At 42.4% G+C, this 23,662-nt stretch overlaps 1 protein-coding gene across 2 annotated transcripts in view; it reads right to left on the reverse strand.

The window, feature by feature from the left end:
- Positions 1–20,912, reverse strand: part of cfap184 (cilia and flagella associated protein 184) — a 35,437-nt gene extending 14,525 nt beyond the window's left edge. Inside the window, exons 1-6 of one of the 2 annotated variants that reach the window (XM_072273000.1) lie at positions 20,862–20,912; positions 17,769–17,805; positions 15,645–15,755; positions 14,195–14,368; positions 12,809–12,855; positions 4,822–4,996 (exon numbers count right to left, since the gene is read on the reverse strand). In XM_072273000.1, coding sequence (XP_072129101.1) covers positions 4,822–4,996; positions 12,809–12,855; positions 14,195–14,368; positions 15,645–15,755; positions 17,769–17,805; positions 20,862–20,879 — 562 coding nt within the window. In that variant the 5' untranslated portion in view covers positions 20,880–20,912. The remainder of the gene's footprint in view (positions 1–4,821; positions 4,997–12,808; positions 12,856–14,194; positions 14,369–15,644; positions 15,756–17,768; positions 17,806–20,861) is intronic. The other variant, XM_072273001.1, reaches the window with a different exon arrangement.
- Positions 20,913–23,662: the final 2,750 nt, after the last annotated feature.

A 23,662-nucleotide genomic window follows, 5' to 3' on the forward strand; every position in this document is an offset into this window, starting at 1 on the left:
AACATGCAGTGAGCATATTGAGCAGATTTTCTCGAAGGCATTCTGAAAAGAGGATGCTGTCCAAGTTGCATGCCATCCTGGACAATGTCTCCCATCCACTACATAACGTACTGGGTGGGCACAGGAGTACATTCAGCCAGAGACTCATTCCACCGAGATGCAGCACAGAGCGTCATAGGAAGTCATTCCTGCCTGTGGCCATCAAACTTTACAACTCCTCCCTTGGAGGGTCAGACACCCTGAGCCAATAGGCTGGTCCTGGACTTATTTCCTGGCATAATTTACATATTACTATTTAATTATTTATGGTTTTATTACTATTTAATTATTTATGGTGCAACTGTAGCAAAAACCAATTTCCCCCGGGATCAATAAAGTATGACTACTACTACAACTAAGACTTGCATTAAAGCTTATTGAAGAAAATAAAAGTTAATTGTGTGGAACGTAACATATTGGTGAGGATAGATTAGCTGGCTAATAGACAACATAAAATAGGCATAAAGGTTGGCAGGGTAGAATGAGTAGTATACCATAGGATTGGTGCAGGGGTCTGAATTTGTTGCAGTTTAGATAAATGACATAACATTTGCTGGTGCCACCTGGATAGGTAGCAAAGTAAGCTGTGCAGATGACGTCAGGAGGCTATACAGGACTATACAGTACTCAGCAGCCACATTATTAAGCACCTTCCATACTTAATGAAGTGGCCCTTTAGTCTATGTTTGTGGTCTTCTGCTGCTCTTGCCCATCAGCTTCAAGGTCCAACATGCTGTGCGTTCAGAGATGCTCTTCTGCACTTCACTGTTGTAACTGAGTCCCTGTCGTCTTCCTGTTGACTTGAACCAGTTTGGCCATTCGTTAACACGGTGTTTTCACCCACAGACTTGCAGCTCACTAGATGTTTTTTTTCTATTCCCCACACCATTCTCTGTAAACTCTAGAGACTGCTGTGCATGAAAATCTCAGGTGATCAGCAGTTTCTGAGATACTCAAACCACCCCATCTGGCACCAAGTCACTTAGATCACATTTCTTCCCCATTCTGATGTTTGATGTGAACAACAACTGAACCTCTTGACCATGTCTGCATGCTTTTATGCTGCCACATGACTGGTTAATGAGATATTTGCATTAACGAGCAGGTGTCCTTAATAAACTGGATGCAGATGGGTTAAGTGAGGGACTCAGAAGGGTTAAGTGAACGGATAAGGATCTAACAAGTAGAGTAAAATGTGGGAAAAGGTAAATAGTCCACTCTGACAAGGAAATAAATATGACTCTATTATGGTCTGCGAAGCAGAGAGATCTAGGTGTTCCAATGCAGGTCCACAAGGTCTACTAGTTAAATACCTGGAATGGGAGGGTTGTCTCATGAGGAGAGGCTGTACAGAGTATACTTTACAGTTTAGAGAGTGAGGGCTGGATTGATTGCAACTTGTTAGTTCCAGTGTGGATGTGAAAACGATAAATCCTCGTGTGAGGGTATCTAGAACTTGGTTTCTACAGTGAATGGTAGGACTTGAGAGAGTATTGAGAAACAGAGAAAGCTCAGTGGATAAGTGCAAGGATCCTTAAAGAGGGCAGCACAAGTCGTCAAGGTGATGAAGAAAGCATATTCTATACTTGTCCATTACTCAGAGCATGACTGTCACGGTGGTGTCTGAAAAGAGGATGCTGTCTAAGTTGCATGCCGTCTTGGACAATGTCTCCCATCCACTACATAATGTACTGGGTGGGCACAGGAGTACATTCAGCCAGAGACTCATTCCACCGAGATGCAGCACAGAGCATCATAGGAAGTCATTCCTGCCTGTGACCATCAAACTTTACAACTCCTCCCTTGGAGGGTCAGACACCCTGAGCCAATAGGCTGGTCCTGGACTTATTTCATAATTTACTGGCATAATTAACTATATTACTATTTAACTATTTATTACTATTTTTCTATTACTATTCTATTACTAATTATTTCCATGACTATTACTATTTACTATTTACTAATAGTAATATTACTATTACTATTTCTATTACTATTTATTATTTATGGTGCAACTGTAACGAAAACCAATTTCCCCCGGGATCAATAAAGTATGACTATGACTATGACTACTATGGAACATAAGAGCTGGGAGGCACAACTTTGTAAAACATTATTTACACTATAGCTGGCCTCCAAGAGGACCATAACCTTGGTCATAGGGTTTGGAGGCTTGCATGCCTCAATGACCAGGAGAGTAATGTTGGCTGGAGTCAGGGCCTTGTTCTTTGGCTCTTGATAGGGTCACCCATGCCAAACAGGTCAAAGGGTAGAGGCCAGACCAAGAGTGGTCTACTGGCCCTCCACTTTCAGGGCTAACAACCCTGACTGGTCAAATAACAACTGTTACAGAAACAGCTATGAAGAATCTTTCTATACAGATAGAGATGGAGGACCTTCATTGCTGTCCTAAATGTAATGGGCAGTCAGTAGGACTATAGCTGGAATACTTTCTGGTTGCCACACTAGTGGAAGGATATGATTGCACAAGATGATGCAGGGGAGATTCACCAGGAACATTTTAGCAATGAGAGAATAGATAGGCATCGTTTCTTTTCCTTGGAGTGGTGGAGGGTGGGGGGAGGGAGCTACCAGTGGTACACAAGTTCATAAGTTCAAGTTCAATTTATTGTCATTCAAATGTATAGTTGTATACTGCCAAAGAAAACAACATTCCCCTGGACCAATGTGCACAACACAGTACATATAACTCACAAACACACAACACATAAAGTAATATCACCACAAATAAATTAACAAATAATAAGGTGCATTTACAACACAAGTTAAAAAGTAATCAGTAGAACACAATAGTTCCCAAAGTGGGTGATACTGCCCCCTGGAGGCAGTTTGAGTTTCTAATGGGTCAATGAAGATAAAGAGATCGACAGGGGAGGGGGAGCAGCTGAGGCTTACTTTAAGAAATGAAATACTTATCATAAGCATTTAATCCTCAGTGCCTCATAATTGATTACAATGATCCGGTAATCACCTCGTCTCTCGCTGACCCATTGTTCTCTTAGACTTTGTCACAGCGTGTTATAGTTGCTGAAAAGTAGTGTAATACTTCTGTACTTGGCATATCATGAAAAATATGGATTGAAGAAACCATGAAAAAGGATCTAGTGCTTTCCTGGCATATATGATGAATAAAATCTTCTTGTGCTTCCAGCCAGGTACAGGTATCGATTATAACCCATTACAAACTCTGCCATCTTCTTCAGGGATGATACCTGAGTATGTCTAGACTGGTGGTATTTATACCCCTGTACTCCATCCCTCCTGATTAGTTAGTCCTCATTCAATCAGGTTTCCGCTCTCCCACCTTGTTTACAATCAAATTCCAGTTCTTACTTAGAGCGAGACCATCATCTTTGTTAAAATTCTTTTCCTCTAGGTTTGTCTCAATGGCTTCCTTTAACAAAAGTCATTGGCGAGGCACAGTAGTTTTGTGTCATCAAAATCAATCCAATGGTCATTGTCAATGCAGTGTTCTGCTACTACCAATTTTTCCGTATCTGAAGAAGCTGTTGAGGTGTAAAGGCAATGAACTCAGAGCCCTCTCCTCAAAGTCCTCCATGTAGATATCAACAATTGTCAAGGAATGGAAAGCTGTGGACCAAATAATTAGTGTAGATAGATGGTAAGTGTAATTAGTGTAGATAGATATTTACTGGGCATGGGCATGGTGGCCAGAAGACTCTATTTTTATGTTGCATGGCTCTACAAGTAGATAGATTCTTGATAATCAAGGAGGAGAATGGTTAACAGAGGTAGGCAAGAATGTAAAAGTGAACTTACAGTCAAATCTGCCACTCATCTTAACGAATGGTACAGCAGGCCCGACGAGCCAAACAACCTAGTCGTAGTCCTAAACCATATTTTACACAATTTTTCATGGTTTCACTAATAATTCTATAACAGTGCAAAACTGTAACACGAGGAATTCTGCAGATGCAACACATATCAAAGTTGCTGGTGAACACAGCAGGCCAGGCAGCATCTCTAGGAAGAGGTACAGTCATATCTGGATTTCCCCCTCCCCCTCCCACTTTTAAATCTCTTACTAGCTCTTTCTTCAGTTAGTCCTGACGAAGGGTCTCGGCCTGAAATGTCGACTGTACCTCTTCCTAGAGATGCTGCCTGGCCTGCTCAGTGCAAAACTGTGTTTGGTTTCTAAATTTGGCATTACTTCCTTTTGTATCCCATAATATAAATCAAAACTTAGAACCTCATTTCTCCTATAGATCATTCTTTTCACCTTTGGCAATCTGGGACATTGAATTAACCGTCTAAAAGATTTTGTAAAGGCCTTGGGCTTTGCTGTAACATAATTACCATAGGGAGGAGCACATAACCAGGACAACACATCTACAACTAATACTTGATTGTAACTGAATTTCATTGTCATATTACATAATGTGCCTGGATAACCAAATTTCTGTTCTTTAACATGGTTAACTATTACCATAGGATTTCCAATGTACAAACTGCTAATATCCATGCCACAATTCTGCTTAGCTGAAAGGGCAGCATACCTTTTCAAGTTTTGCTTACATCACGGGTTTCGATGAGCCACTACCTTCTTCCTTCTGAATCCTATTCACCTGAGATAACGTGCCTTTTAATAGAAGTTATATCCTTTCTCTTCAACCTAGCATGACCCAATGAAAGTGTTTTTTTTTTCTTTCCTTAACAACCACCCCATCCATCGCAATCAGAAGCTGCAACATCTCAAGTGCATAATGTACTCTGTGCCATCCACAAGGCCGCTAACAGTACCTCTCCTCTCTGGTGTCTCAGGTTCAATGATTGGTGGAACATTTGTAAGCTCCCCCTCTTCAGTACTTGCAGGAGATAAATCTTCACGAATCGCTCCTTCGTCTCCTTCTATAAAGTTCTCAGCATCGGGCAAAGCAGGTGTGGTCTGCCTCTCTGTCTCACTAGTTTCTTCACTCTGATTAATTGTGGACAAAGATTAAATATTAAACCGTATAAATAGAACTGGTGAATCACTGAAGCAATAGAAAATATTATAAATAGAATGTGGGTTGGTGTAATTTTCCTCAATCCATTATATTTGCCATTGTCCAGCTGCATTATATCTACATAGACATTGATGTATGTTTTACTGCCTTGTACATGTCGTATACATGACAAATATAATTGTCTAAATATTACCAGATTATTACCAATTATTATCAAGCTTATGTTTAAAAAGGATAATTGGTAATCAAAGTAAAATTTACTATCAGAGTACATACATGTCACCACATAAAACCCTGGGATTCATTTTCCCGTGGGCATACTCAGCAAATCTACAGAACAGTAACTGTAGCAGGATCAATGAAAGAGCAATAGCATAGAAGACAACAACAGTGCAAATGCAATTATAAATAAACAGCAATAAATAACGAGAACATGAGATAACGAGATAGAGGCCTTAAAATGAGATCATTGGTTATGGGAACATCTCAATAGATGAATATAGTTATTCCCTTTTGTTCAGGAGCCTGATGGTTGAGGGGCCGTAACTGTTCTTGAACCTGGTGGTGTGAGTCCTGAGGCACCTGTACCTTATACCTGATGGCAGCAACGAGAAGAGAGCATGGCCTGGGTGGTGAGGATCTATGACGATGATGGACCTACGAAAGCGCTTCACATAGATGTGCTCAATGGTTGGGAGGGAATCAACTGTGATGTACCTTCTTTAGGAGTTTCTACTCAAAGGCGTTGGAGTTTCCACACCAGGCTATGGTGCAGCCAGTCAATACACTTTCCACTACACATCTATAGAATTGCTTTATTATTGTCACATGTACCGAGATGCAGTGAAAAATGTTGTTTTGCATGCCATCTAGAAAGATATTTCAAAACACAAGTAATTCAGATAGTACAAAGGGAAAAGCAGCAACACAATGCAGAATATGGTAACCATATAACCATATAACAATTACAGCACGGAAACAGGCCATCTCAGCCCTTCTAGTATTACAGTTACAGAGAAAGTGTAATGGTAGTCACTAAGGTACAAGGGCCATGGCAAGGTACTATGTATTGAAAGGTCAAGAATTCACCTTTATCATTCAAGAGGGCAGTTCAAGACTCATAACAGCGGAATAAGAGCTGTCCTTGAGCCTGGTAGTGTGTGTTTTTCAAGTTTTTGAATCTTCTCCCCTGTGGAAGAGGGGAGAAGAGAGAATGACTGGGTTGGGAAGAGTCTATGATTACATTGCTGCTTTCCAGAGACAGGGAGAACTGTAGACAGTTGACAGAGTGGAGGCTGGTTTTCTCAGTAGAGTAAGTCCATTAACTCTCAGAAATTTCTTGTAGTTTTGTACAGAGTGGATGCATCTGGATAGGGTGCTTTCTGTGGTGCATCTATAGCAAGTGGTGAATGGAGACAGGGACATCCCTAGTTTCTTGCGCCTTCTAAGGAAGTAGCAGTGCTGGTGAGCTTTTTTTGGCCATAGTGTCTATGTGGTAGGACCAGGACAAGCTACTAGTGATATTTACACTTACACACGTGAAACTCTCAACCATCTCCACCTCACCACCATTGATACATACAAGAGCAAGTACTCTGCCCTGCTTCCTGATGTCAATGTCCTGCTCTTTCGTTAGCTGACATTAAGGAAAGGTTGCTCCTTGTCACCTGGACACTAGGTTCTCCAGCCCATTTGGTTCTCTATCTCATTTTACGTTCTGCTCAAATTTCCTTAGTCACTTGCAAGACATTCATTGGTTCTCCTGGTGATTGGTAAATGTGGAAGTGGGGCACAGAGCAGTCGGTACCATGCCCGATCCCCAGTTCAGAAACAGTAGGCTTCAGCTGGAGATTTACTCATCATGCAAAGTGACTTCTGCACTAAGACTAAGGCAAGAGAAACATTAAACCACTCCAAATGACAATTTACTGATTCTCATTAAGACCCTATATTTGCTTATAACAAAAATGATGGATCTACACATATAGCAGACATAGAAAAGTAAAGAAATACTAAGGACAGGCAGGTCTGAGAAGGTTTCCTCATAATCCCTCTCAATCACTCAGGGGCCGAGTCTCCACAGTTTAAAGGAACCTTGTCACAAGGTTATGAATATTGTCCTTCTTAACCATTGTTGCTTCTATTGACCTCTATATTTTCAGCCTCCTTTGCTCCAGGGAAAATAGTCCCACCCTATCTAGTCTCCGTCTTTTAACTTAAGCTGTCAAGTCCTTGCAACATCCTTGTAATTAAGCTGCACCCCCTTCAGCTTAACCACATACTTCCTATGGTATGGCGATCATAACTACACAGAATACTCCAAGTGTGATCTCACCAACTTCTTGCACCCCTGATGTTCCAACACTAATACTTGCTGTACTATGTTTATATCCTGTACAATTCGGCCAATTCCCACTTATTTTATTTTTAAAATTAAATTTAACCAAAGGGACTTGTTTGTGACCAGGACAACCCTGCCATGGTTACAGGCATGTTGATTCCGAGCACAGCAGGTTAATTAAGAGCTCATGATCATAACTCCTATAACTATGGCAGGTTTGTCCTAGTCAGGAACAAGTCCCTTTGGTTAAATTTAATTTTGATAAATTAGAATTGGCAGAACTTTACAGTATGTAATTATAGTATAAGTATCAATGTTCCTCCAAGAGGACCACAACCTTGCCATAGGGTTTGGAAGCTTGTGTGCCTCAATGATCCAGCGAGTTCTGTTGGCTGGAGACAGAGCCTTGTGCTTTGGCTCTTGGTAGGGTCACCCATGCCAAACAGGTCAAAGGGTAGAGGTCAGACTAAGAGTGGTCCACTGGTCCTCCAGGTTTGGGGGTTCAGCTCAGGGCTGACAACACTGACTGGACAAAAAGAAATTGTTACAGAAACAGCAATGAAGAATCCTTCTACATCTGTGTGCAACGGTATGGACAGACAGAGATGAAGAACCTTCATTGTTGCCTTAAACACCAACAGCATAACGGGCAGTAAGTAGGTATTAGTGTTGGAACGTTAGCTGTAGAAGACATTAGTGAGACTACATTGTAGTATTCTGTGTAATTCTGATTGAAATACTAAAAGAAAAATGTGATTAAGCTATAGAGGGTGCAGGAAAGGCCTACAAAGATGTTGCAAGTACTTGACATCTTAAATTTTAAGGAGAGACTGGATAGAGGGGGACTGATTTCCCTGGAGTAAAGGAGCCTTATAGAGAACAAAAAAATCATAACGGGAACAGATAAGGTGAATTGTCACCGTCTTGTTTCCCAGGGCAATAAAGACTAACACTAGAGGGCACTGGTTTGAGGTGAGAGGAGCGAAACTGAGAAGGGACCTGAAAGAAGTTTTCCACACAGAGGGTAGTGTGTATATAGAACGAGCCGTCAGGCAAAGGGGTAGAAGTAGGTACAATTATAATGTCTAAAAGATATCTGGATGTGCACATTGGGAGGGAAGGTTTAGAGAAATTTGGACTAAATGGAAGTAAATAGGACTGGATCAAGTAAGTACCTAGATCAGCATGGAACTCTAATTCTACTGAGGCATCCATGCTGTGGAACTCTAATTCTACTGAGGCATCTTCCCTTATAAATTTGATTATAAACGTAGACACACTAACATGTTTAGATTGTAGAATTACAAAATACAAGCCCATCCTGCCTGCACCAGCTCTATATCATAGCAGTGCTCCAGATACCAGTAACTGCATTTCCTTTTGCTTCCCATTGTCTACCCTGTCCAGACCCTACATCATCTTATTTTCTTCAATCAGATCTCCCCTTAGCCTTCTCTTCTCCAAAGAAAGCAGTCCCACACTCTCTAAACTATCCTTGTAACCACAGTTCCTCATCCTGGGAATCACTTTCAAAAATCTTTTCTGGACACTCTCCAAAGGCTTTCACATAACATGGTGACTAGAATTGGACATAAAATTCCAGCTGAAGCTAGACCACTGTTTTATAAAAGTTTGGCATTACTTCTTCACTTTTATACTCATTGCCTTTGTTGGTAATGTCCCAAATTGTGTGTACCTCATTAACCATTTCCTCAACCTGCCTTTCAGTGACGTTCACCTATATCCCCAGGTCCTTCTCAAACTTCTCCTCTATTTCAACATGATCTTCTATTCTACGTTGCCTTTCCTCATCCTTTCTACCAAAATGCCACACATCTACCCAGCAGAAGCTGCCTGCAGCCCCCCAGCAGATGAGAAATCCATCCCACTAGTCTGCTATGTATGGATTGTACATAGGTTTGGCTTCGTAGGTTGGGGAAGACCCGTATAGCTGCCACAACCTGTCACTATTATCTTCACACAATAAGGTACAAGATTCAATATTCAAGACAAAGGAGATGGTGATGGATTTCAGGAAGTCTAAGCCTGCACTGCTCCCTGTTACTATTGATGGTGAGGACGTGGATGTGGTGAGGACCTACAAGTACCTGGGGGTGCACCTGGATGACAGACAACCCAGAGGCTGTGTACAAGAAGGGCCAGAGTCCCCTCTGCTTCCTGAGGACACTGAGGTCCTTTGGAGTATGCAGGCCTCTCCCTCACATGTTCTACCAATCTGTTGTCACCAGCACAATCTTCCATGCACTGGTGTGCTGGGGCAATGGCATCAACACAGGTGATGCCAACAGACTCAATAAACTGATTAGAAAGTTTATAGGAGCCAAACTGGACACACTAGAGGCTGTGGTAGAACAAAGGACTTTACAGAAAATCCTGGCAACTCTGGACAATGTTTCTCACCCTCTGCATGCCATTTTGGCTGAAAAGAGGAGCACTTTCAGTAACAGACTAAGACAACTGCACTACTCCAAAGAGCGCTATATGAGGTCATTCACACCTTCGGCCATGAGTCAACCTATAGCCGGGAAAGTGCTGACCCCCTCGCTTGTTAAACAGTTTAAGATAACTTATTTTTCATTTATTCGTCTTCCATCTATTCTAATACTGTATATCTGTGCATTTGTAATGCTCCTGTGACACTGTAATTTCCTTTGGGATCTATAAAGTATCTATGTATCTATCTAAGTTTATCACATGTACATCAAAACATACAGTGAAATGTGTCATTTGTATCAACAATCAACGCACCCAAGGTGTGCTGAGGGTAGCTTGCAAGTGTCACAACATATTCCAGCTCCAACATAGCCTGCCCACCATGGTCAACAGAACACAGAACATAACAAACAACAAAACAAAATGAACAAAGCGATCCCTGTTCCTCCCTCCTACCCATGTACATACACAGTTTTTCAACCCCCCCCACCCCAGGGCTGGCCTCCAGTCTCTAACCTCCAGCGGACTCAGACTCGGACCTGCAGTCACTGGGATTCAACTTCCCCAGCGGATTTCAGAAAGATTTGCAGACAACGAGCATTGATTTCTGGACTTCTGGCTTGACCCCTGGGCTTCAATCCATGGCATTGATCCCAAGACAAGCTGATCACCAAACACTAGGATCTCTAGACTCACCGTTGATGGGACCCCAAACATTTGGCCTCAAACTCCAGTATCACCGATTTGTTAACTCGGGGAGGTTCATCGGAGCTGGTTCCTCCAGCCTGCACTGCTAAGTTTCAAGTCATCTGCAAACTTAGAACATTTGCCAAGCACGCCGAAGTCTAGGTCATTAATAGAGATCAAAAAATAGCAATGGTTCTAATATCAATCCCTGGGGAATGCCACTATTTTCTTTTTGTCCAGACCAAAAAAACTATTAACCACTACACTCTGCCGTCTTCTCTTTAGTCACCTCCAAACCCAAAGAGTCTAAAGGGAGGTCTGATAGAAATATGATGAAGATGTGTGATGTGGGCAGAGTGGATTATGGTAGGATGTTCTCTTTGATGAAGATCCTGAGGACTAGAGAATACAGCACAACCAATGAGCTTTTAAGTTTCTGATGAACCTGGAATGTGGTAACCTATTAAAAACCCGAAGTTCATGTACATTATATCCATTACATTACCTTCTTCAATTCTTTCTGCTTCTCCTCAAAATTCTCTGCCAAATTGATTAAACACAGTTTCCCCTGAATAAATCCCTGGTGATTATTAATCCTGTTGTGCTTTCCAAAGTATGAATTTTGGGAAACATAACCTCACACTGGGAGGTTAAGCAGGCTAGCCTTTAGTTGTCGGGCTTATTCTTGTTCCATTGTTTTCCTGATTGAAGGAGGAACATTTGTTACTCCCCAGTTACCTACCACCACAACTTATCCAAAGAGCATTAAAAGATTATGGTCAGTGCCCACATGATTTCCTCCTCGAATCCTAGGATCTTGTTGAGTTACTTCTCAACAAGAGTAAGGAAAGGAATCCTAGGAAAGGCTTTTCCAATATCTCCATGGATTCAATTTTCAACATATCTAGAGATTCAACCATCTACTCCTTCAAAGTTATTTTGGAAGCACACTCTTCCCTGGTGAAGACAATACTCATTCAGATCCTTAACAATGACCTCCTCCTTATCTGAAAGTTCCCATTTTTGTTTGTTAATGGGCCCTACACTTCCATATACCGTTACCACTCTGTTTGCTTTTTGTATGCCAATGAAATACTTTAGGATTCCCATTTATGTTGGCAGCTAATCTTTTAAAAACCATCCATCATCCGGGTTATGCCTTGTTCTCATTGCTACCGTCAGGAAGGAGGTACAGGAGCCTGAAGTCACACACTCAACGATTCAGGAACAGCTTCTTCCCCTCTGCCATTAATTGAATGGACATTGAACCCATGAACACTACCTCACTACTTTCTTTTTAATTAAGTATTGCAATGTGCTGCTGCTGCAAAGACAACAAATCTTGCGACGCAAGTCGGTGACATCAAACCAGATTCTGATTCTGATTCTCGCACGCACGCTTCACCTCACTTAATGTTCACTTCCCCTTTGAATGTTTGCTATTCACCCTGGCATTTGCTGATAATTTTAACCCGACCCTTGTCACGATCATTTCAATCACCAATGCATCCAACTGCAGTACGGCTGCCTAAAAGCCCTGGGAGAAGGCCGCCACCTCTGGCAGTGGAAGAAAGTAGCTCCTCGGCCATTAACAACAGTAGGCACCTCTGCCAACCCAGAAAGCCTTGGTCAAAGCTGGAGACCAACCATAGCCTCAGCCCAGATTACCAGCAGGCTTTTTCGCCACAGTGCCTGACCGGCAACTGAAAGCCTATCTTGGCAAGCAATTAAAGTTCCCTGACATCATCGCATCATCATCACTGAGGCCTGACATGGTCACTCTGTCAGAAACCTCGAAGCAGGTGGTCATGGTAGACTGACGGTGCCTTGGGAAGACCAGATAGAGCAGGCATTTGAACGTTAAAAAAGCCAAATACCAGGAGCTGGTAGAGCAGTGGCAGAGGCAGGGGTGAAGGGCACGATACTAGCCTATAGAGGTGGGGTGTAGAGGTTTGCTGGCTGCTCACTGTTTAGAATCTACTCTCTCCTTGACATTATGGGGGCTGCAAAGAAAAGAGTCATCAGGATTGTCACAGAGGTTGCTAAGCAAGCCTCCAGATGGCTATGGATCAAAAGGTGTAACCTTTGGACCGATGCTGCTGGGACACAAGCCAAGGCCTGATCAACCCTGGCTGGGTCACCTGGGCGAGGGTATCTGATGCTGAAAGACCCGAAACACCGTATGACCCCAGGTTACATCACTGACGATGTATCTCAGCATCATGTCAACAGTTCACCAGCCTTATTCCCCACAATTTAATTCCCCTAATATTTTTGTAAGAGAGGAATGGGTACTCACAGGAATTATTGTAATAGCCAGTTGCAAGGGTTCTGTTTTTTCTTGTTCTAATAAATTGAAAACAGGCAATTAAGATTGCAGCTTTTAGAAAAATAAAATATTCCAAGTACACAAGCAGTGAAAAGTTGATCAATTCAAAGGTACTTTATTCGCTCCTCCTCATCCCTACATATTTTTCTTCTTTGTTCGGTTTAACTAAATCAAAATCAAGACTCACCCATACCACCCCCATTCTCTCTTGCTTTTCTATCCATCTGTCCTACTGAATTCATGATCTTATTTAACCTCCACCAATGCAAACATTCAAAGCACATATACAGCATAAAGCCCTGAGATTCCCACAGACAGCCACCAAACAAGAAGGACCATGGACCCCGTTCAAAGAGAAAAAACATCAAATCCCCACACCACCCCAACGCACAACAGCAACAAAAAAAGCAAGCAAGAAACGGAATATAAAAAGCAAAATCAAAAGGCATATTTCAGTTCAGCTCAGTGTTTCTTATCTGCAGTCAGCCCCGTTTCAAACTCGCCCAAACTAGCAACAAAAAAAGGAGCAACCAGGAACCAGAAACACATCATAACATGTTTCAGTCCACAACCCACAAACCGCATCAATTAAACCATGCTCCTTACAACTTTACAGATTAAAACCATTGAACATAATAACATAAGAACATAAGAAATAGGAGCAGGAGTCGGCCATCTGGCCCATCGAGCCTGCCCCGCCATTCAATAAGATCATGGCTGATTTGTCCGTAAACGGAGATCCATCCATCTGCCTTTTCCCCGTAACCCTTAATTCCCTTACTATGTAAAAACATATCGAACTGATTCTTAAATATATTTAGTGAAGAAGCCTCAACTGCTTTTCTGGGCAGAGAATTCCACAGAATTTTAAGTACTATTTCGTAATTTGTCATTTTCTCACACGTTGAAGCTTAATTCACTGTGGACTCTTAGGACCTTATACAATTCGTAAGCTTAAGGCAGTTAATTAAAATCAAAATGAACGGAAAATGCTTTCTGCGGTAACTGCTGTCTAATTCTAAATATATTTAAACTTCTGCTCCCATTTCATTTTTGTTTCCTTTAAGGATGCCAATTCACTCTATTTCTGGGATAATTCCTTATTTGTTACAGCTCTGGTTTCAGTCTGCTCTCGAAAAGAACAAGTGTATTCAATAGAAACAACAAATTCAGTCACTCCATTCTTCCCCCGCCACCAATCACAAATAGCATGCTGGTGCTTGCTTGATAACCAAGGCAGAGATGAAAAACTCTCACATAGGAGGTAATGCACTCAGTCAATTGTATTACTGCACCACCTAGGGATAACCAGGTTTCTGATTGCTCTCTCATTCAGACTCTCGAAGGCAAACATACCCACATAGATGCTCAGTTCACTTTCTCTGCCTAACAGCGGTGTTCCATCGCCTTTAGTTTCTGGAACTTCGTGGGAAGTTTCTTCACTGCCAGGATTCAGAATGGCTTCCATCACCTCGTCATCAGCAATTATTTTGTCTATATCCACTTGTTTTTCCTCCTCTTGTGGGATCTCTGAAATGTGAAAAAAGAACATTATATGCTTTCAATAGGCAATGGGTGCAGGAGTAGGCCATTCAGCCCTTCGAGCCAGCACCGCCATTCACTGTGATCATGGCTGATCGTCCACAATCAGTACCCCATTCCTGCCTTCTCCCCATATCCCTTCAGTCCGCTATCTTTAAGAGCTCTATCTAACTCTTTCTTGAAGGCATCCAGAGAAGTGGCCTCCACTGCCTTATGAGGCAGAGCATTCCACAGAACCACAACCCTCTGTGTGAAAAAGTTTTTCCTCAACTCCGTTCTAAATTGTCTACCCTTTATTCTTAAACTGTGGCCTCTGGTCCTGGACTCCCCCAACATCGGGAACATGTTTCCTGCCTCTAGCGTGTCCAATCCCTTAATAATCTTATATGTTTCAATCAGATCCCCTCTTATCCTTCTAAATTCCAGCGTATACAAGCCCAGTCGCTCCAATCTTTCAACATATGACAGTCCCACCATCCCGGGAATTAACCTCGTGAACCTACGCTGCACTTTCTCAAATTTGAAGACCAAAATTGTACACGGTATTCCAGGTGTGGTCTCACCAGGGCCCTGTACAACTGCAGAAGGACCTCTTTGCTCCTATACTCAACTCCCCTTGTTATGAAGACCAGCATGCCATTAGCTTTCTTTACTGCCTGCTGTACCTGCATGCTTACTTTCAGTGACTGATGAACAAGGACACCCAGATCTAGTTGTACTTCCCCTTTTCCTAACTTGACACCATTCAGATAGTAATCTGCCTTCCTGTTCTTGCCACCAAAGTATTTATCCACATTAAACTGCATCTGCCAGCAGCGTTGAATAGCACCTGGGCTGAATATATAATTACCAGCTTAAAAATAAAGTATATACCAAGAATTCCTCCCTGACTAGTATCAGTGCCTCTCCTTACCTAAGGCAGGAAGACTATGGGATTTTCTTTTAATTAAGGGAATTAGGGGGAACTTCCTTAATTTCCCTCCGCTTCCCATAAACATTTCTTTAGTTTCAGATGCGATAGTCAATCTGTAATGTGACATTAGGACACAGTGGTATAGTTCGTAGTTCTCCTGCTTCACAATCCCAGCAACCGGAGTTTCAGTCCTGCCCTCTGGTGCTGTCGGTGTGGAGTCCAAACGCTCACCCTATGGCTTCTTGGGTTGCTCCAGATCGTCCAGGTTCCTCTCACACCTTAAAGACGAGCAGGTTGGTAGGTCAACTGGCCAGATCATGATTTTCAGCCAAAAATCACACTTCTTCTCACCTTCCTGTTCATCCTTCTGCCCAAGAGCTCCAGAAGCAGATGCCTGGATTTCTTGTGTCTGTGAATCTCCAGCAGCCTCAGTTTCTTCTTCATTTTCTTCAGTAATTTGGTCTAAGGTGAGCAAGAATAAAGCATTTTTTTTACAGTGTGCTTTGAAACCAGGTTAAGTTAGAATTAATATATATTAAATTAATTGTATCATTGATAAAGATCATGCTGTTACAGAACACTTCCACACTTCATGCATTCCCCAATGTCATCACTATCAGTGGTAGAGTCACAAGACGAGTACAACAAGAAACATCACATCAGGCTGGACAAAGCAGCCCATTTCATCAGTACACCATCAAGCACCCTAAACATTCGACTGCTCTGTTTTTGACCAAAGTCCATAAAATGCAATGCACTTAATCACCTACAGGAACACACCTACAGCAACACACTCATGAACTATCATTTCAATTACTTTCAATTCCCTGGTCCTGATCACTATGGGCATTCAGTCCCCATACATCAGCAAGGCCTTAATGTTCTCCACTTCTTTCTGGACAACAGACCTAACCATTTCCTCTTCAACACCCTCCTCCTCCATCTAGTGGAGCTGGTTCTCACTCAACAATTTCTCCTTCTGCTACTCCCATTCTCTCCAAATTAAAGGCATGGCCATAGGCACTCACATGGGCCCCAGCTATGCCTGCCGCTTTGTCATCCATGTGAAACAGTCCATGTTCCAAGTCTACACTGGTAATCCTCCCCAGCTCTTTCTCTGCTACACCAACAACTGCATTGATGCTACTTCCTCCTCCCATGCTGAGCTCGTTAATCCCATCAACTTTGCCTCCAACTTCCAACCTGCCCACAACCACTTGGCCAGCTATTCTGCACACCATCTTGCCAACCCAAGACCGCCAGCACCAAGACATGGAAGCCAGGTTCATGGTAACAGCAATGACGCTGCTGATTACTCTCCTCATTTGAGAACGTATCGTCCTTCCTGCACTGTTCATATCCTGAAACTTCCCAGCCAATAGTACAATGGGAGTACTGCAGCAGATCAAGAAGGTAGCTCACCTTTTCAAGGGCAGATAGTACATGCTGATCTTGCCATGATGCCCATATATGATTAATAAAAGAAACATATACAGTCCTGTAGTTAAAGACAGACTTTCTCATTAATTGGACAAAGTAAATCCCTTCCTGAATACACAAGAGACTGCAGATTTTGGAATCTGCTACTGAAATGACTCAGCAGTGTGAGCGACATCTGAGAGAGGAAAGGAATTATCAGATCCCCTTCCCTACCTGGTTCTACCTGCCTTCCATCTCTCCCACAAAGGGTCCCATTATCACCTCTGTACTTATCAGACTCCAGCACGTAGCCTTTGTGTCCCTGCTTCAGCCTCCGCCCCCACTCAGCCCTCCTTTCACCTGCTTCCTTCTGTCCACCATTCTTCACCTCTCCGTGATCCGCCTATCATCTCCTGGCCCCCTTCCCCTTCTCCTTTCTGTGCTGGCTACATTCCCGCCCCACTCTCGGTCCCAATGTAGGGTCGCAGCCCAGTGCATGGACAACTCTTCTCTCCCCACAGATGCTGCTTGACCCACTCGGTTCCTCCAGCAGTTTGATTCATAGTCATGAGAGAAGAGAGGACAGAAAATTGCAGAAGACTTATATCACAGCTGAGAATGCAGTCTAGGTTGAATGTAATTCAGAAGTTGGAGAGTGAAGGTGCCAGGTTTTGGATGCTATAACTGAAATGCTACGTCCCCTTGATCCAGCAGCACTACTTGAAGAGCAGAAATCCTCGGTGGCATGGTTGGCCTTCTCGAAACAATCAGCATTTAATTTGATTATTAATTATTAATTTTCCATTTTTACAGGTTATGCATAAACCCATTGATGGATTTGACAATTTTCCAGCAGGAATTGTGCTTCCAACAATAATATATCATGAATATTACCGGGAGAAAACTATCCACAGGAATCCCTGAACATCCAGAGTAGCAATGATTTTCATTCTCCTTCACTGGAAATGACATTAAACGGTCGCGAATCTTAAACCTTGAAAGAAATATAATTAGCAAGCCCATTTTTACGACTCCGGGTTTGGACAGCAAACTCACCTTCCTTCAAGTAGTTTTGGTTTGTTCCTGTCTGCTGCTAGTAGAGAGAAACAAAAATGAACATGTCAGAGGACTAGGACACTACAGATATAAAAAGCTTCCAGTTCATTGGTGTCTTGACCATTGCAATAGCCAGCCTCAGCACACTTCTGAAGGTGTGTTGAATTTATAAAACAGAAAGAAAACTTCTAGAGAAACTCAGCAGATCAAGAAGCATTTGTAAGGACATCCCTTTGATCACGTCCTTATATGGAGTCTCAACCTGAAACACTGAATCAGAATCAGGTTTAATATCACCAGTATATGTCACAAAATTTGTGGCAGCAGTACAATGCAGTACATAATAATAGAGAAAATTGTGAATTACAGTAAGTATATATACATTGGTTAAATGAAATAAGTAGTGTAAAATAAGAGATAAAAAAATAATGAGGTAGTGTCCAAGGGTTCAATGTCCATTTAGGAATCAGATGGCTGTGGGGGGAAGAAGCTGTTCCTGAATCACTGAGTGTGTGCCTTCAGGCTTCTGTACCTCCTTCCTGATGGTAGCAATGAGAACAGGGCGTGATCTGTGTGATGGGGTCCTTAATGATGAATGCCACCTTTATGAGGCATCACTCCTTGCAAACGTCCTGGATACTACGGAGGCTAGTGCCCATGATAGAGCTGACTACGTTAACAACTCTCGACAGTTTATTTTGATCCTGTGCTGTAGCTACCCCACCACCCCACCCCACCCTGCCAGATAGTGATGGTCAACTCTTTGCCTCCACAGTTGCTGCTTGACATGCTGAGTTCCTCCCTTAGTTTGTATTTTGATCCAAATTCCAGGATCTTTTGTCTTCTGTGTCTCCTCATTTATTTCTGAATCCTTTTGTGCCTCCCGTCTAGTCCTGAGTCACTTTCTCGGCACACTATGCACTATGCTCCCAAATCTCCAATTGTTGTACTAATTCCAGAATTGTTCTAGTTCATTTATATTCTCTCCCCTTCATATTCATCTCTATTAAATTTCATCTGCAAATTACTTGCCTGTTCCACCAGCTTGCCTATACCTCTGTGAAATTTATTATTATCCCCAGAGTTCATAGTTTTCCAAATTTGGAAAATGTGAGGTTGTTAAATATCTGCAGAGAGGGTGGTAGGGTGGGACTAATTAGTTTGGGTCACGTAGTGTGAAATCATTGGACCACATGGCACTTGTTCCACGCTGCTACAGCTGTTGATATAGAGCTGCTGCCACACAGCTCCAGTGCTCCAGGTTCAATCCTGAGCTGTGATGCTGTCTGTGTGGAGTTTGCAGGAGTTTCCTCCAGGTTTTCCCGTTTCCTTCTACATCCCAAAAATGTGCGAGTTGGTAGATTGGCCCCTTGTGTGAAGGTGAATGACAAAAGTAGAATTGGAACTGGAAAAGGTTTACTATTGTCACGTGTACCATAGAAACAAATCCTTCGGCCCATTATGTCTGCATCTACCATGATGCCAAATTACAATAAATCTGTTTAGCTGCACGATCCACATCACTCCATTCTCTGCACGTTCACGTGTCTTTCCAAATGCCTCCTAAACACCATTATGATCCCATCCACACCCAGGAAGCGCATTGAGGCATATACATTCTCCGTGTAAAATACACACCTTAGAGCTATGCGCTCTTGCATTTAAGCAACACACATCAAAGTTGCTGGTGAACGCAGCAGGCCAGGCAGCATCTCTAGGAAGAGGTACAGTCGACGTTTCAGGCCGAAACCCTTCATCAGGACTAACTGAAGGAAGAGCTAGTAAGAGATTTGAAAGTGGGAGGGGGAGGGGGAGATCCGAAATGATAGGAGAAGACGGGAGGGGGAGGGATGGAGCCAAGAGCTGGACAGTTGATTGGCAAAAGGGATATGAGAGGATCATGGGACAGGAGGCCCAGGGAGAAGGAAAAGGGGGAGGGCAGAAAAACCCAGAGGATGGGCAAGGGGTACAGTCAGAGGGACAGAGGGAGAAAAAGGAGAGAGAGAGAAAGAATGTGTGTGTATAAACAAATAACAGATGGGGTACGAGGGGGAGGTGGGGTATTAGCGGAAGTTAGAGAAGTCAATGTTCATGCCATCAGGTTGGAGGCTACCCAGACGGAATACAAGGTGTTGTCATCAGATTGGAGGCTACCCAGGCATTCCCAGACATGGCTACCCTCTTGCATTTGACATTTTTACCCTGAGAAAACAACTCTACCACCTCGTCAACATACACAAAATGCTGGAGGAACTCAGCAGGCCAGGCGGCATCAATGGAAAAGAGTCTCGTCGACGTTTCGAGTTCCGCCAGCATTTTGTGTTGAGTCCTGACGAAGGGTCTCGGCCTGAAACGTCAACTGCACCTCTTTCTACAGATGCTGCCTGGCCTGCTGCGTTCACCAGCAACTTTGATGTGTGTTGCTTTTGTGCGCATTGCTCGGATTTCTAGCATCTGCAGATTTTCTCTTTGTGATTTGACTACCCCCTCGTCAATGCCTCATGATTTTATATACTTATACCAGTCCGTCCCTTAGTCAAGAGGAATTATTAAGAATATATGGAAAATAAACAGAGATCAGTCCAGGATTAGGGCGTTTTATGGCCGAACGGGACTCAAGGGACCGAAGCGCCTGTTTCCGAATGAAATAGAACTGGTCCAGATCGCCAATCAGAGTACGAAATCTCATGTCAATCATAATTAAGACCCAATGGCTATTAAGAAAGGGTGGGATTACTTTGACTAACATGTTCATAAACCAATAGCTGAGTTCTTAGGGCGGGATCTCAACCAGGGTCTCGTTAAGCTTGTAAATAAGGCGCAGATTTGATGATGGAGACACCAGATGCTGAAATCGGATCAACATAGAACCTGCCGGGGGTACGAAGTGGGTTGAACAGCATCTGTTGGGGAAGAAGATTTGACGACATTCCGGGTCGAAACCCTGCAACAGGACCGATTTGACTATACCTGTTAGATCGAAGTTTGGATAAAAAGTTGGAATCGTTAATTTGTAATCGGAACTACTTTAGTTTTCGTCTGAAAGAATTATCGAGATTAAAACTCAGTAAACTGCGCGCAACTCATATTTACCTCACTTAACTTCACCATGTTGGCGTTTCAGTTGCTATGGTGATCCCAGCGGTCACCGCGGCACTACGATCCTGGATTTAAAGGGACCGGCACCAGGATGTTCTCAAAAGTTCAACGCAAATTTAATATCAAAGTATTGATATGTCACCATATGTAACCCTGAGATTCATTTTCTTGCGGACATACTCAATAATTCCAATAACCATAACAGAATTATTGACGCAAACACGAGGAAATCTGCAGATGCTGGAATTTCAAGCAACACACATACATTCATTCATTCGTCTCGGCCTGAAACATCGACTGTACCTCTTCCTAGAGATGCTGCCTGGCCTGCTGCATTCACCAACAACTTTTATGTGTGTTGCCAGAATTATTGAAAGATCACACCAACTGGGCGTACAACCAGCACGCAAAAGACAATAAACTGTGCAAGTATAAAAATAACAATAAATAAATAAATAAGCAATAAATATCGAGAACATGAGATGAAGGGTCCTTGGAAGTGAGTCTGTAGGTGGTGGGAACATTTCAATGATGGGGTAAGTGATGTTGAGTGAAGTTATCCCCTTTGGTTCAAGAGCCCGATGGTTGAGAGGCAGTAACTGTTCCTGAACCTGATGATGTGAGTCCGGAGGCTCCTGTACCTTTTTTCCCTGATGGCAGCAACGAGAAGAGAGTATCATCTGGGTGGTTGTTGTGGAGGGGGGTGGGGTTCCTTGATGATGAATGCTGCTTTCTTGCAACAATGCCCTGTATAGATGCGTTCAATAGTGGGGAGGACTTTACCTGTGATGTACTGGGCCGTATCCACTACTTTTAGTAGGAACTTCTAATCAAAGTATCGTGGGGGGGAACGATTGCTGGGAAGGAAGTTATCAACCAGTTAGCCTACCACTAGTGTTAGAAATCTAAGATAAAGGATATTGTAACAGAATACCTTAGAATGAAAGAACAATATATTTATGTGAAGAAAATGTTTTCTAACCTGCTGGATTTCTTTTAAAAAAATGTAACCAACGGATCAAGGGAAATAAGTGGATGTTTCTCATTTAGATTTTAGGAAAAAGGTTAGAATAAGTTTCACATAGATTGCTCAACAAGGGTAGATCATGTGGATTAAGAATTGGTAATCAGAAAACGAAAATGAGGAATCAATAGATTCCCAGCTTGGCAGGCTATGACTAGTGGGGTGCCACATGGATCGTTGCTTGGGACCCAGTTATTCACAGTCTCTATCAACAGTTGGGCTGAAGGATTAAATGTCATATCTGCAATAAAAGTGTATAGTTCAGATTTTCAACATGTTTTTTTTTAATTTTCATCTCATATTTCAAGTTAGCTTACAGTAATAAACCAGGGAGAGGATTAAAGACCCTTCAATAGATGTGGACAAGCAGAAAGAGTGAGTGAGAACATAACAGGCAAATATAATGTGCAAAAGTTTATGGAGTCTGCTTTGTAGATAATGGAAAACCCGAGAATTTGTGAAATGGTAGAGATTATGTAGCATTGATGTTCAAAGGGACCTTTGCATGGTAAAAGACTAATCTAAAGACTAACATGCAGTTACTATGATTAAGAGCACAAATGGTATATTAACCTTTATTGCCAAAGGAATTGAATACAGAAGTAAGGATACCTTATTGCAATTGCATAAGGCCATGGTGAGACCAGCCTTGTGTACAACTGTTCTCCTTACCCAAGGATATATTTGCCATAGCCATGTTAAGGTGTCTAAAAAGGGTTATGGAATGAAATGGGCTGTATCCACTACTTTTTATAGGATTTTTTGTACAAGGACATTTGTGTTTCCACATCAGACCATGATGCAACCAGTCAATATGCAGTCCACCACTCATCTGTAGAAGTTTGCCAAAGTTTTAGATATCATGCCCAATCTTCATAAACTTTTAAGTAGAGACAATGCTGTTCTTCCTTCATAATGGCACTTACAGGCTGGACCCAGAACAGATTCTCTGAAATGATAACACTGAGAAATTTAAAGTTGCTGACTCTCAACTTCTGACCCCCTGCTGAGGACTGGCTCATGGACCTCCAGTTTCCTCCTCCTCAAGTTAATAATCATTTCTTTGGTCTTGCTGACCAGTATATTTATTTTGTGTGATTTTCATACAAGGCCAAGACAATGCATACTGCGTTTAAACAAAGCTCCACAATTTTCAAAACAAATTGTTAAAAGCAGTTAAAACACCCAAATTGGATGTGAAGGAAGGCAGATTGCTATTTCAATTAAACCTTTCACAATTCTTCCAAGATATCCCTGTGCACTTCAGCCTCTCAAGTAATTAGTGGAACGTATTACCACAGGCAGCTGTGAAGGCCAGGTCATTGAGTGTATTTAAGACAGAACTTGATAGGTTCTTGATTGGACATGGCATCAAAGGTTACGGGGAGGCCAGGGAGTGGGGCTGGGGCATGGAGGATCAGCCATGATTGAATGACAAGGCAGATTCAATGGACCAAATGGCCCAATTCTGCTCCTCTGTTCTATGGTCTTAAGCACTTTGTATGCAAGTCTTTGTTGTCATGTAGGAAATGTGGCTGCCAATTAGGCAGGATTTTTAGTAGCACTGAGTGAAGAATAAATATTGGCCAAGCCTCAGTTTAAAATCTCGTCTAAAGGATGGTGCCAGCAACAGTCCATTTCATTTTGTCAGTCTGGAGCTTCTCTATCCCTGGATTGAAGCTTGAACCCTTCAGATGTTGATTAGTGTACTCAACACAGATAGTAATAACTTAGCTTATGAACAAACACTCGTTTCTCCTTTAGGACAGAT

The sequence above is a fragment of the Mobula birostris genome, chromosome 11, assembly GCF_030028105.1.
Source record: "Mobula birostris isolate sMobBir1 chromosome 11, sMobBir1.hap1, whole genome shotgun sequence".
Lineage (NCBI taxonomy): Eukaryota > Metazoa > Chordata > Chondrichthyes > Myliobatiformes > Myliobatidae > Mobula > Mobula birostris.